At 28.8% G+C, this 13,018-nt stretch overlaps 1 protein-coding gene across 1 annotated transcript; it reads right to left on the minus strand.

Annotated features, from left to right (window-relative positions):
* Positions 1–10,214: 10,214 nt before the first annotated feature.
* LOC125827193 (transcription factor MYB8-like) lies at positions 10,215–11,640 on the minus strand. Its single transcript, XM_049506556.1, has 2 exons — positions 11,354–11,640; positions 10,215–10,920 (listed from the first exon to the last, which is right to left on the minus strand). The coding sequence occupies exons 1-2, from the start codon at positions 11,617–11,619 to the stop codon at positions 10,215–10,217; spliced, it is 972 nt and encodes a 323-aa protein (XP_049362513.1). The 5' UTR covers positions 11,620–11,640.
* Between the last annotated feature and the right edge of the window lie 1,378 nt (positions 11,641–13,018).

A 13,018-nucleotide genomic window follows, 5' to 3' on the forward strand; every position in this document is an offset into this window, starting at 1 on the left:
TTTTCAAAAATAAAAAGGCACTAAGAAAATTGGAAAGTTATAATTTTTGAGAAAAAATGGAGAAATGTGATGGTTTATATAATTGCATGGAAGTGAGATTTGGTATAGCATGAGTCAACTATTTTCTTAAAATTAAATTATACAACAAAGTTTTAGTCTACACGGCAAAAGATCATGTAGAGAGAGGTGGCATAGTAAACCTTGTTTAGCTTATTAGCAAATTGTATTAAACTAAGAATTAGGTAATATATTGTGCTAGTGTCAATTTCACAAGAAGTGAGATTTTTTGTCAACATTTCTAAAAACAAAAAAAAAGTGTTGGTAAGCCACCAAGATTATTGTTTTGGATTTTAGTTCTTTTTGGTTGATTATGTTTTACTCCACTCCAACTTATTAGCAGGGGGATGTAACATATAATTAACAGATTCAATCGAGCATAATATTTTTTTAATAAGGAGAAAAAATAAAATTTTAATATTCAAATTTGAACCAATAGTTTCAAAAGTGTAATAAGTTAGCCGTAAAATCTAAATATTTAACATATAATTTCGTGTCACTTTTATTTTTTTAAGTTTTCTTGCGAAACAAACATATTCAATGTAATTCTACAAAGTAGGGTCAAAGAAGGATAATGTGTATGCAAACATTATTCTTACTTGGTAAAGAGATTATTTTCGATAGACCCCCAACTCAAGAAAAGAAAAGAAAAGAAAAAAGGTCTAAAACAGTACAAAGAAAGAAATAAGGATTTCATGGTAAACATACTATAGATAACCTGACATATATATCATCCTAAACATTAGTCATAACAGGATAAAACAATAGTTGAAGTATACAAAAGACCACAAATAATACTATACGACTAATAGTTGCTAATAACACAAAAGAATAAGTGAGACAACACTTATAACTAGCTTTCTACCTTAATTTTTATACACGGACAATATAAAAATGAGTAATGTAAAAATTTAAATTATTTCACATATAATTAATAGTTAAATTGTACTGGTAAAGAACAAAAAAATATTTCAAGGCCAATAATTTTATTTTTAAAAAATTGAGGTTAAAGAAAATGAGGAAGAAAATTACAATATAAGAAATCAAATGTTCACTAACAAGGTAAAATTACAAATAACTAATCAACTGGACTACTAATATATATGTTAAATTCAAGATTTAATGTGATGATTTAACCGATTAGGTATAGAAGAGGAGGTTCTTTAAGGCATTATGTGTGGCCTTATAGCGTCTATGACTATCTTGTGGTCATTTTAAATAATCTTTTTAAAAATTTTGTTCCTCAACGTAAATAATTTTTTTAGGGACATTAATGTATATTTTTATATTATAATACTCTCTCCATCCCATTTTATATGTCACCTTTTTACTTTTCACTTGCATTAAGAAATTATGTAACTTTACCCTTCTATCCTTATTTAATGTTTTCTTAATTCAACTTTATTAATAAATGACAAGATTAATTAACTACTATTCTATCAAGGGTATAATAGGCAAAATATGGTAATTTATGCATAAATTTTATAAAATGACAAGTATTGTGGTCCAGCTATTTCTAGAAAGGGATGACATATAAAATGGGACGGAGGAAGTATTTCGTTGTATTCTGCATCGCTAAGAAATTTTTGCTTCAATCGCTAGATATAAATTCGATTGCTATTTGCTACAAATAAAAATTAAATCTCAGTTCATTTAAATAACAAATCGTACAATTAAATGATATCTGGTGCAACTAGTTGAATGAATCATAGAGTTCATTTTTTCTGTTCAATAAATATTGCTCAAAATGAATTGGAAGCAGGTAAAGTACGAGTTGAACAATTTGTTGAATACATGAAATTATTGAAACTAATCCAAAAACTATATACCTATTTCAAGGATAATTAATATAATTCTCAAATGATTAGAGTTGTATTTGTTTGAACTATACATTATATTGTCAACGATTAGGTCTATAGGCTACTTTCAATTCTTTGATTCCGCTCGTTAAATACTACTATTTTAATCCTCTCAAAAGCATCATTAAAATTGTCATCAATTTTGTCACTTTGTATATCTTACCTCAATATAGCTCTGACTATTTTCTTTCAAATATTTTTGGTCTCTTAAGCAGTTATAAAGTATAATTAAATTATATCCTAAAATGTGGCTGTTGAATAATCCATCTTCATCAATCACAATTCAGTATTTAACCGGAAATCAGACAAAAATGGAATAAAAGTAAGTCTAAAATAATCCTTTAATTATATATTTATCGAATTTAGTTCTTTAACTATCCAAAATGTTGTCAAATTTGATCTCTTAATCATACACTTACTATTTTTTGTCCCTTAATTATGCACTTTTAATCGTTTAAGTATTTCATCTTTTTTTCTCCCATTCTGATCTATATTTTTCTTTAAGCATGGCTTGGTTTCAAAAGAATCTAGCTCTTTCGAGACAAGTACATATCTGAGTAATTTAGCTAGGTTTATCTATGTTGAAGATATAATTAAGTAAATAAAAGTAAATTATCATTAATATCTTAAATTTCTAGATGAAATAGTTACACAATATAACATAATATCGGTCATCAGAACAAATAGGGGTAATCTAGGATTCAACTTTCACCATCATGGCACTACACATTAACCAGAAGAATTTTCAGATACTTGAACAAAAAAATAAATCAAATCTGTACATGGAAGTAGAGGCGGAGCTAGGTGGGGGTTTGTCGGTTCGAACGAACCCACTAACATTTCTATAGATCCTGTATTTATATTAAAAAATTATATATATATTTATATATTAACTTGTGAACCCTCTAATAAAATTAATTGACAGCTTAGTGGTAAGAAAGATTGGTGAAAATATTTTTCTCCGCCTCTGCTGATGGAAGAGGTGGGGGCTTTAAAGACATTAATTTCCTATGGAGATAAAAATTTCTTCTATCTCAATGTTATGTGACATAGTTGAAATTTCGAGATTCAAACTTTCAATTTTTTAACGCTAATTCAGATATAGAAGCTTTAATTATTTTGAAATAGAATTTATATATTTGAAAACTACAGAAAAAAAGAATCATAAATCACAATAATTAACAACTTAAAAAAATTCAAAATACATATATAAAAATTCCGATAAAAGAAAATCTAAATTAACTCTCGAAATTCCAATAATGTTACATAACTTAGAACAGAAGAAATATATAATAGTGACTTATACGTTCTTAAGAGCAAGTAAAAAGAAATTGAATTGCAAGGTAACAGCAGTTAAATTATCAATGGTTTGAAAATTATAAAGTATAGAACAATTAACATCATATTTGGTGTTAGTCAATGGGATGTTAGGAAAAAAGTGACATTTTATCCCCTCATTTTTTAATTTGATTAATTAAATTCAATTCTAACCGTGTAATAAAAGCGTAAAAAAAAGTATATCAAAGTGTGAAAATTTTTATGCCATGGAATATAGCATCTAAAATTACAATAAGAATCCAAAGTTTTTGGTTGGAATTTACTACCTAACTATTGATTTAATTTCTACTGATAAAAACTTTTCCCTTACTAATTAAAAGAAATTTCGTGGAGTTCTATTATTCCCCAATTTAATTAGATTAACTGAATTATGTTTATTTACTATCTTTGACATTTTAGTAAGCAATATTATTAAAATTACAACAAGGTTTAGTGGAGTAGCTAGTAACACTAATTAAATTAAACCATATTAATTATAATTTCATATTTTACAAATATATTTAGATTATTAAAATCTGTGACTTTGACCTTTTCATTTTTTTGTATGAATAATTTGAGGTTGTCGGCATAGAGGAAATACAGCAACTTTTTCCTATTCATTTAGGGTATTTGTTCTTAATTTAGGCTGTCCTCCAAAATATTATACTTCCTCCGTTTAGTTTTACTTGTCACATTTATACTTTACAGATTCATTTAGAAAATAATAATCTATATGACTATTTTACATACTATCTTTATTAATTGATATTTAGTATTAGATTTTAAAAATAATTTTGAAAAATAAGTAATTAATAATACGGGTAAATCATGAGGGAAAAAAATATTTTTTCTTGATATGTTGCCGTGACAAGTAAAAATAAAAAAATATTTTTGAAATAGTGAACAAATAAAAATGAATTTTTTTTACTAGCTTCATAAATTAATGATAATTATTAGTACTACTATAGTTAATTTATCTAGAACATTAAAAGTTCTATCCAAAGACATAGTCTAACAACGTACAAAAAAATAAAAATAAAATAAGGCATGAAGCACAATACATAAATATGTAGGAGAGGGAGATTGGGGTCTTGTCGATTTTATTGTGTGCCAAATATATTATTGATGAATATTGTGTCTTGTTTGGAGATGTTGGTTAGTTGTGTTGTTATTTTTTGAGACAAAAAAATTTGGATAGTCCCAAAAATAGGAAGAAACTTTGTACAATATTTTATAAGTTTTTGTTAATATTTATTTTGTGATTCTATTTCCTTAATTCAATCCTAAATTGGTTCTAAGTGTCACTTTAAAAACAAAACTATATTCATTAAGAAATTAATAAATATAATATGTAGCTTACAAAACTATTTCTAATTAATAAATGTTTTTGGAAAATTGAACATTATTAAGAAGATCAAGTATCAGGGAGTAGTTAAAAAAAATCATACTACTCTCTTCGTTTCGTCCCGTTTTATGTTATGTGACACCCATTTATTTTTAATCACAACAATTTAACTTTTGCCCCTTTACCCTTAATGAAATAATTTATAATCAAACAAATATTTAGAAAATTATTTATAAAATAAATTTTTAAAAGTATTTTAAAAAATATATTCTATCAAGTCAAACGTATTACATAAAATAAAACTAAAAAAAATAGTTTTCGTGTGAATTCCAAAAGTGACACTTTTTTTTTGGAAGCTACAACTAACTTTAGTTAAATCTGTCAGCTCATTGGTCATGTTTATGGGAGTTGTTAAAAGCTCCATTGTAACGTGCATTTAAAGCAATTAATGGGGAAAATACATTATTTAGTTATTCTTTCAAAATAATTCCTAACCGATTAATTAAATCTTATAATTCAATTATTTCTCTATTATCCTTTAGCTAACAGTTCATTAATTCCCATTGGTATCTCAAGCAAAAAGAATAAAAATTAATTAATCTTCGATTTGGTCATTGAAACTTCAAAAAAGAAAGAAGAGTTTTTGAAGTTGTGATTTTTATAATTTGAAATTGTGTTTGAATATACATTTTACTTGATTAAAATTTGAAGTTTTATGAGAAAATTAAAAGTCAAAATCCAACAACTGGTTTGAGCAAGTTTACAAAATCTAATTAAATTTCATGCCAAAACAGATATGTTTAATTCAAAATTTATGGTTAAACGCTAGCTAAAATAATAGATGTGAAATGATGTTAAGCGGTGCATAGATTGTAGGCTTTATGTATATATATATATTCCTTCATCCCAAAATATTTGTCAATTTACAAAATCAAAATTGAATTAATTAACTTTTTTTTTTGCCATTAAAATTAAATATTTTTGAAAAAAATAATAGTTATTACATTAAAAAGAGTTAGGAATAAATTACTAAATTAGTAAAAATACTTCTTACTATTTATATTTTCTTAAAAGACCGTGACAAAAAAATGTGATAATTAATATAAAACGGGGAGTATCAAGTATGTATATGTTGTGTAGTTAAGAAGCCTAGTTTTCATGAGAAATAAAGAAACAAATCGATTAGTTATTATTAACAGATGCGAGTTGGAATTATTAATTAAAGAGTGTACAGAACTGTGAATTAAAAAGGCAAATGACGAAAATTTGGCCTACCAACCATATTGGATGTTTGCATCGAATTGTGAAATTAGATTTATAAATGTCTAACAATAATAATTATAATAATAAAAATGATATTTGTAAAAGATGGTTTAAATGTGAGGGATACAAGAAGATCTAGTTTTCATGAGGTTAGATTGAATTTATTTTTTTATTTCCTATTCGATGTCTAGTATTTTGTATTGGAAGTCCAACTAAATTTGGAACGTACATTATAAAGCTTATTTTAAGGGTGACACTTTCAACATAATTTTCTTTGTACCCACGAATTCGAATCTGAAATCTTTGATTAAGAATACGATGGAGCAATTGCATCACTACATCACAACGCATGTACATGATGAAGCTAGATTGCTTTAACTAGTAATGACTAGATATTAGTCCAGAAATTGTATTTAAATTAACAATTTTGACTCAAATTCTCATTGAAATTAAAAGATCAACGAATAGAAGTCATGCATGATGTTTGCCACAATTCACAGATATGATCAGCCAATAAATTTGGTAATTATATTGTTGATCATCTGATTTGAATATAATTATAATATTTTGAACTTTGACTTATAAAATCTTGTTTGGTAAATCTCAGATAGTTCCCTCATCAGCATTCAGCAACATCAATCATATTTCCTAAATGCATCCATCCATGCAGTCCACGTAAAATATTCAAGCCGCCTCATGACAAACAAATTCGAACACATTTAATTATAATTTTCATGGATTTTCTTTTTGTTAAATATATATGCTTCAAATAATGACGGATTCAAAATTTTCGTTCAACGGTAAAAAAAAATATAAGCAGTGTTTACAAATGAGCAGGTTGGTTTAGATATAAACTAGCCAAATATGATGCAAATTCAATATATATGTTCGTTCGTTTGTACTAAAGATCGCACTAGCTTTTATACCATGTTGACAACATCTACATGTATAATCATCTCATCTAAGAAAACTGAAGAGAATATATATATATATATATATATATATATATATATATATATAATTTATTTAATTATATCTTAAGGGGAAATTTAGTGGTTTTTGTATTCAAATAGTCGATTTACGCTAATTGGTAAATGTAATTGAAGCCGGATATGATTAATCAGTTCTTTTTTAATTGCCATTATATTGTACAAAAACTGAAAATGAGCTCAAGTCAATATTAATTGGTGGGATTAATTTACAATTTAATATAGAAATGCATAATTAATTCTTAATTTTTATCCTATAGAAGGGTAGGGAGGAAGGTAGGATATGTCGGAAACTATTCTTCTTTCTTACCTCAATTGCTTGTTTGACTGTCTTTTCTCACCTAATATAGTAGTAAAAGTGAATAATCGTTGAGGTGTAGATAAATTTGGTTACGGTTAAGATAAAAAACTCACACATCTGATAGTTCAAATACAAAATCAAGAAAAATAAATATTTTAGGTGAAACATCCGGGATAAACTTAAAACTCAACAAGTGTCTATATATATATATATATATATATATATATATATATATTACCCCACCCCCAAAGCCTGACCATTAGGCATTAGCTACTGAGCTTAAAACTTTATCGAAGCTCATTTTGAAGCTTCATTAGATGATTTTTGCTAAATTATTATTTATTTGAATTGAGTATTGTCATAATATATTTGGTTCTTCTTGGAGAGATTAAATTTCAATCAGAGTTGTAGTTCTTTAAATTGTTGGGTTTTAAATTAAATAATTTGCTCATATTTAACGAATATTTTGAGAAAAATATTAAATTTGAACTTATAAGTTCGACCGAATTCGCACGCTCCGCGCTAGTTCTGCTCCTGGTGAACATTTAAGATGGTTGTGGGTTAAATTTTCTCTCTCATATTTGAAGTTGAATTTGAAGCCGTACATTTCAGATTTATATGTAAAGTTCAGATCTATAGTTAATTTATATTCATGTCTATATTTATATATATTTATAAACAGCATATAATATAATACTATACCACTTGCACTAGTCTTCTTATAAATTACAACCACCAAATTCCCACCCCCCAAAAAAGCAAGAAATACTCATTATATTTTCTTATTGAAACTTATATATGTTAATAACAATTAAATGATGATTGGGTCCTTCTTAGGGAATTTATATCTAAATTTGAGGAAGTTCGGTAAAGAGTTAAGGTATGTTTGGTATGAAGAAAAATATCTTTTTGAATAATAACTGATTTTTTTTATTTAATAATTAATGTTGGGTTAATAAGAAGAAAATGTTGTCCCAAAAACATTTAGATATAATCTAAACAAATATTAAAACATTGAACCTCTGTCTCGATGCACACCTCACCCCAACACTGGTTTGAGACATGACCTAAACCTACATTTTGACTCAGATCTTGATCCTCAACTGGACCCTGGCCTAACTCTAACTCGGGACCCCATAACTGACCCCTGCCATAACTAACGATCAGACGTAGAGTACTCATGATCAAACACTCAACCCTTTCTCAAGACCCAATTCCTAACGTGAGATATGACTCTCTATGCCGTCTTGGGACCCAACTCCTAACCCTGACCCGACACTCGACTCTAGACGCTATCACATCAAACTAGGACCTAACCTTGATCTCGACCTTATACCCAACTCCTAACCTCGACCCAAAACCCGACTCTAATCCCGACTCAAGATCGGACATGACTCCCTACGTCGACCCGAGACACAAATCTCAACCACATCCCCACTCCCGATCCCGATTCTGACTCGGGACTCGACCTAAACCAAACCCCGGACCCAACCAGAACCTGATATTGACTCTTGACATTGTCATATCAAACTACAACCTGACCACGATCTCGACCCTATACCCAACTCCTAACATCTACCCAAAACCCGACTCTAATCTCGACTAAGGACTTAACTCCCTACCTCGACTTGGGACCCAACTCTCATCCTATCATCCACAACCCACTCCCGACCTCGATTCTTACTCAAGACTTGACCTCGACCAAACTCGAGACCTAAACACGACCTGATATTAACTCCCGACACTCGGCTCTAAACATTGTCACATTGAACTAAGGCTTGACCTTGATCCCAACCCTATACCCAACTCCTAACCCCAACCCAAAACCCGACTCTAATCCCGACGAAGGACCCAACTCCCTACCTCGACTCGGGACCCAACTCTCAACCCCAATCCACTCACGATCCTGATTCCAACTCAGGACTCGACCTCGACCAAACCTAGTACCAACCACGACCTGATATTGACTCCTGACCCTTTACCAATCTTACAACTCCTGACACCAACCTAGGACTATATTGGACCCAAGACCCGAATCTCAACCTTGACTCAGGTGCTTACTCTTGATCAAGATCCAACTCTCGACCTTGACTTTGGACCTGAACAACAATTCAAATCTCGACCTAGGACTCGACTTCTAATCTTGGACCCAATACTCGATCCCAACTCAAGATGCAGGACCTGACTCCTAATATTGACCTTGGATTTGACTGTGACACTAACAAAATACTCGCCCCAACCTTGAACCTTGCCTCAACTTGAGATTAGGGTTGGGAACTGGTTCTCGAGTTGGGAGTCTTGTTCTAGGTCGGGGTTAGGGTTTGGAATTAAGTCTTGGTCAAGAGTTAAGACTTGGGTCAGGGTTGAGAATCGAGTCCTAAATGTGGTCTCGGGGTTAGGTGGAGTGTCACGATCGAGTCATGATCTTCATGATTCTTATGTCAATTTCATCAATTGTTAAGTTGCTTTGACTATTTGCTATATTTTCCTTATTTTAATTTAAACAATAATATTGTTTTCCTGTGTTATTTGAAAATTGAGTAAAAAAGTTTATCTATTTGACTTTGATCTAATACTACCTTCATCATTTGAAAAAAACGTCTCGTTTTACTCAACCCTTGACAAAACTTCAATCTAAAGATAGTTTTAATTATAATAAAAAATTGAGGAATAAATCTCATTGTTCTAAAAAAAAGTTGGACATGTGGAGTCCACCCATTTTATATTGGGACTAATCTTTCCAATAATTACTTCAAGATGTAAATTAAGTTAGTTGATTTTAACTTTTAAGTCTATTAAATAGAATATGTCTTTTAAACATTTCAACAATATTATTTACTATTTAAAATATACCAACAAAAAATGAGATGAAAGAAACCAAATAACAGCTCCAAATAAGGTGGGATGATATATATATATACAATGTACACAATGAAATTACACAATATTCATAAAATTATGGTCCTTAACAATATTTACTCACCAAAATAAAACCTCCTCACCCATTACAAAACAAACAAAATAATTAAAAATCCACCAAGATTTTAGAGCAACTAAATACAACAGAGTTTAGAAAAACAAAATTATGGAAAAATGTCATTCCAGAAGGAATCATCAATACCCTCATGATTAAGTTGTGATAATGTATTAGGGTCATAATCTTGATTAACATGAGCATCATTAGCTTGATCTGGAGAAGAAGGAGTAATTAGTGAAGGAAGTGAGTTATTATAATCTACTTGTGTCTTTGATGAATTGTTGCTTAGTCCTTCAAAATTATCCACCTTTGAGTTTAATTCACTTTGATAATTAGATAATTCTGATGAATTTGAAATGCAAGAAGTAGAATTATCCAAATTTGGAATATTACCACGTGAATTTACTAGCAAAGAATTCAAGAATTGGATGTTTGTAGCAACATTATTTGTTATAACATGACTTGAACTTGTTGCAAAATTTTCATGAAAATTGGTGGAAAGTGGATTGTTTGTATTTATGGGTGTGAAAAGGCTATGTACTAGTTGTTGAATTTTGGCTATTTCTGTGACTTGTGCTTGTAATTTAAGAGCATATGCTAAGGGATTAATATTATTCATCAGATGATGATTAATATTATGTTTAGAAGTAAATTGATGAGAAAGATTTATGAGGAGATTGAGGTCAGAAATTGGTTTATGAGTCCTGGGGTCAATTCCCAATCTTAGTAGTTTTTTCCTTAGATGAGTGTTGTAGAAATTCTTGATTTCATTATCGGTTCTTCCTGGAAGATGGGCTGCAATTCTTGACCACCTACAATTGAAAATTTGATACATGAGTTTAACTTTTATAAATTGACACTATTAAAGCACTATGAGACAACTTAAAAATATAATTTTTGTGTTTCAATTCATGTGACACAGTTTGCTTTGAGACAGAGTTTAATAAAAAAGAAGAAGACTTGTAATCTTAAACGTATCTTGATATCTTTGTGACTGTAAAAACATATCAATATAACCGTAAAACGAAAACTTTAAAATTAAATTATTTTCCAAAATCAATAGGTACAATTTCTTAAAAAATTTTCTTCTAAACGAGTCAATAAAGAAATGATACCCCATATATAAAATGGAACAATAAGGGGAGTATATGACTACTAGTAGCCTAATTATTAGTATTAGCAACTTAGAAACTAAGACAAATTATTTGCTACAACAGATTAAAATACATAATAATATATACTTACTTGTTTCCAAGAAGTGAATGTAGGTTGATGATGATTTCTTCTTCTTCAATTGAGAATTCTCCTCTTTTAATATCAGGCCTTAAATAATTAGTCCACCTTAATCTACAACTTTTGCCACATCTATTTAAACCTGCTTTTTTTGGAATTAATTGCCAATTAGTATGGCCATTTTTTGTAATATAATCCATTAATTTTTCATCTTCTTCATTTGTCCATGGCCCCTTCTTTAAATCTTCATCAACTTTACAACATGGATATCTCCCCATTTATAAATATGAAAAGACAACTTTTTATATATATTTTTTAATTCTGGATCTTTGATAGAGAGAATTGGAATCCTTAGAAGTATAAGTTTATGAGATAACAAAGTAAAGAAAAGATGGTTTTTATAATTGGATGGGTATAATTTTTGTTACATAAGGTCAAACATATTTTGTCATATTTTAATTAATATAGAGCAAGCTTGAATTGACACGGCAAGGAATGTAATAAAGTCATCCAAGAGAACCTTGTTGGCTTAATTCAGAAAAAGGAAGTTGTTATATTGGTTGAATTAAAATAAGGAGTAGGTAATAGTGTCAATTTCATAGACATATATACAGGAAATTAGGGGTTAAATGGGCGGATTAGTCTGAATTTAGGCGGGTCATAATTTAGTTTGTTTAATTCTTAGTAACTTTTATTTTTTTATGGTGAAATATAATATATCAAATTTGACAAAATTTCTCATAGATAAAAGGCTACATATCAACTGTTTTTTTATGTGGGCCCTGAAATAAGCTGAGCTAATAAATGAACCAGTCAATAACCAATCCAAATATACAGGTTGAGCGAGTTATATTTTCATGGGTTAATTTTATTACCTCTATGCAAGAAATGCATCTTCGATAACTGTTTTATATAGATGTGTTGAAAAGCTAACAAAACATTTTTTACTACTCCTTTGTTCGTTTTTATTTCTCTATAATCGACTTTGCATTCCCCTTACAAAATAATAAATAAAGTGCATATTTTATTATAAGTAGTGGTTAAATGATTTAAGTGAAGTCGAATTATTGTGATCTAGCTACTTTGGTTTGACTTCAAAATGAGATCCAAAATTTAATGTAACTTATGTCATCAAATTTGGGACACTAATTAATTTAAATTTATTGAATCTTTGAGTATCTTGGAAACTATTTTATATTATAATAGATTGAACAATAATGAATCTAGTTGAATGAAAAACTTTATTTCGTGTCCCACAAAATTATAATATGAATTGTGTTAGTTTCATAAATTCATAGACTTAAATATTTTGTGTTAGGGTTCATCAATTGTGAACAAATTACTGAAGCTGCCTCATATATAACTTGTATGAGGCACAAGATAAAAACTTTTGTTGGAAGATAATTATACGTTGAAACGTGTCACCATCTCATCTAAAAAAATTAAATAATAGCTTAATTTTATGGATTAGGTGATTTATCCCAATTTAAATTGTGAGATTAAATTTATCTATTAGTAAAAATATATCTAAAAAATTAATATTATAATCTAGATAATTTATTCCATATATAAGATAGATGTAGAATGTATATCTTAGGCGTACCTTTTCATGTGTGGTTTTTTTTTTTATGAATCAAATAGATGAAAATATACTTTTTTTAATAAAGTGACATAAAA

This window comes from Solanum verrucosum, unplaced genomic scaffold (genome assembly GCF_900185275.1).
Source record: "Solanum verrucosum unplaced genomic scaffold, falcon-dt-bn FXZP01000060.1, whole genome shotgun sequence".
NCBI classification, from domain to species: domain Eukaryota; kingdom Viridiplantae; phylum Streptophyta; class Magnoliopsida; order Solanales; family Solanaceae; genus Solanum; species Solanum verrucosum.

Coding starts and splice junctions, on each gene's coding strand:
- LOC125827193 (XM_049506556.1), bottom strand. CDS start 11,619: ATGGGGAGATATCCATGTTGTAAAGTTGATGAAGATTTAAAGAAGGGG. Junction 10,921..11,353: donor CATTCACTTCTTGGAAACAA/GTAAGTATATAT, acceptor TTTCAATTGTAG/GTGGTCAAGAATTGCAGCCC.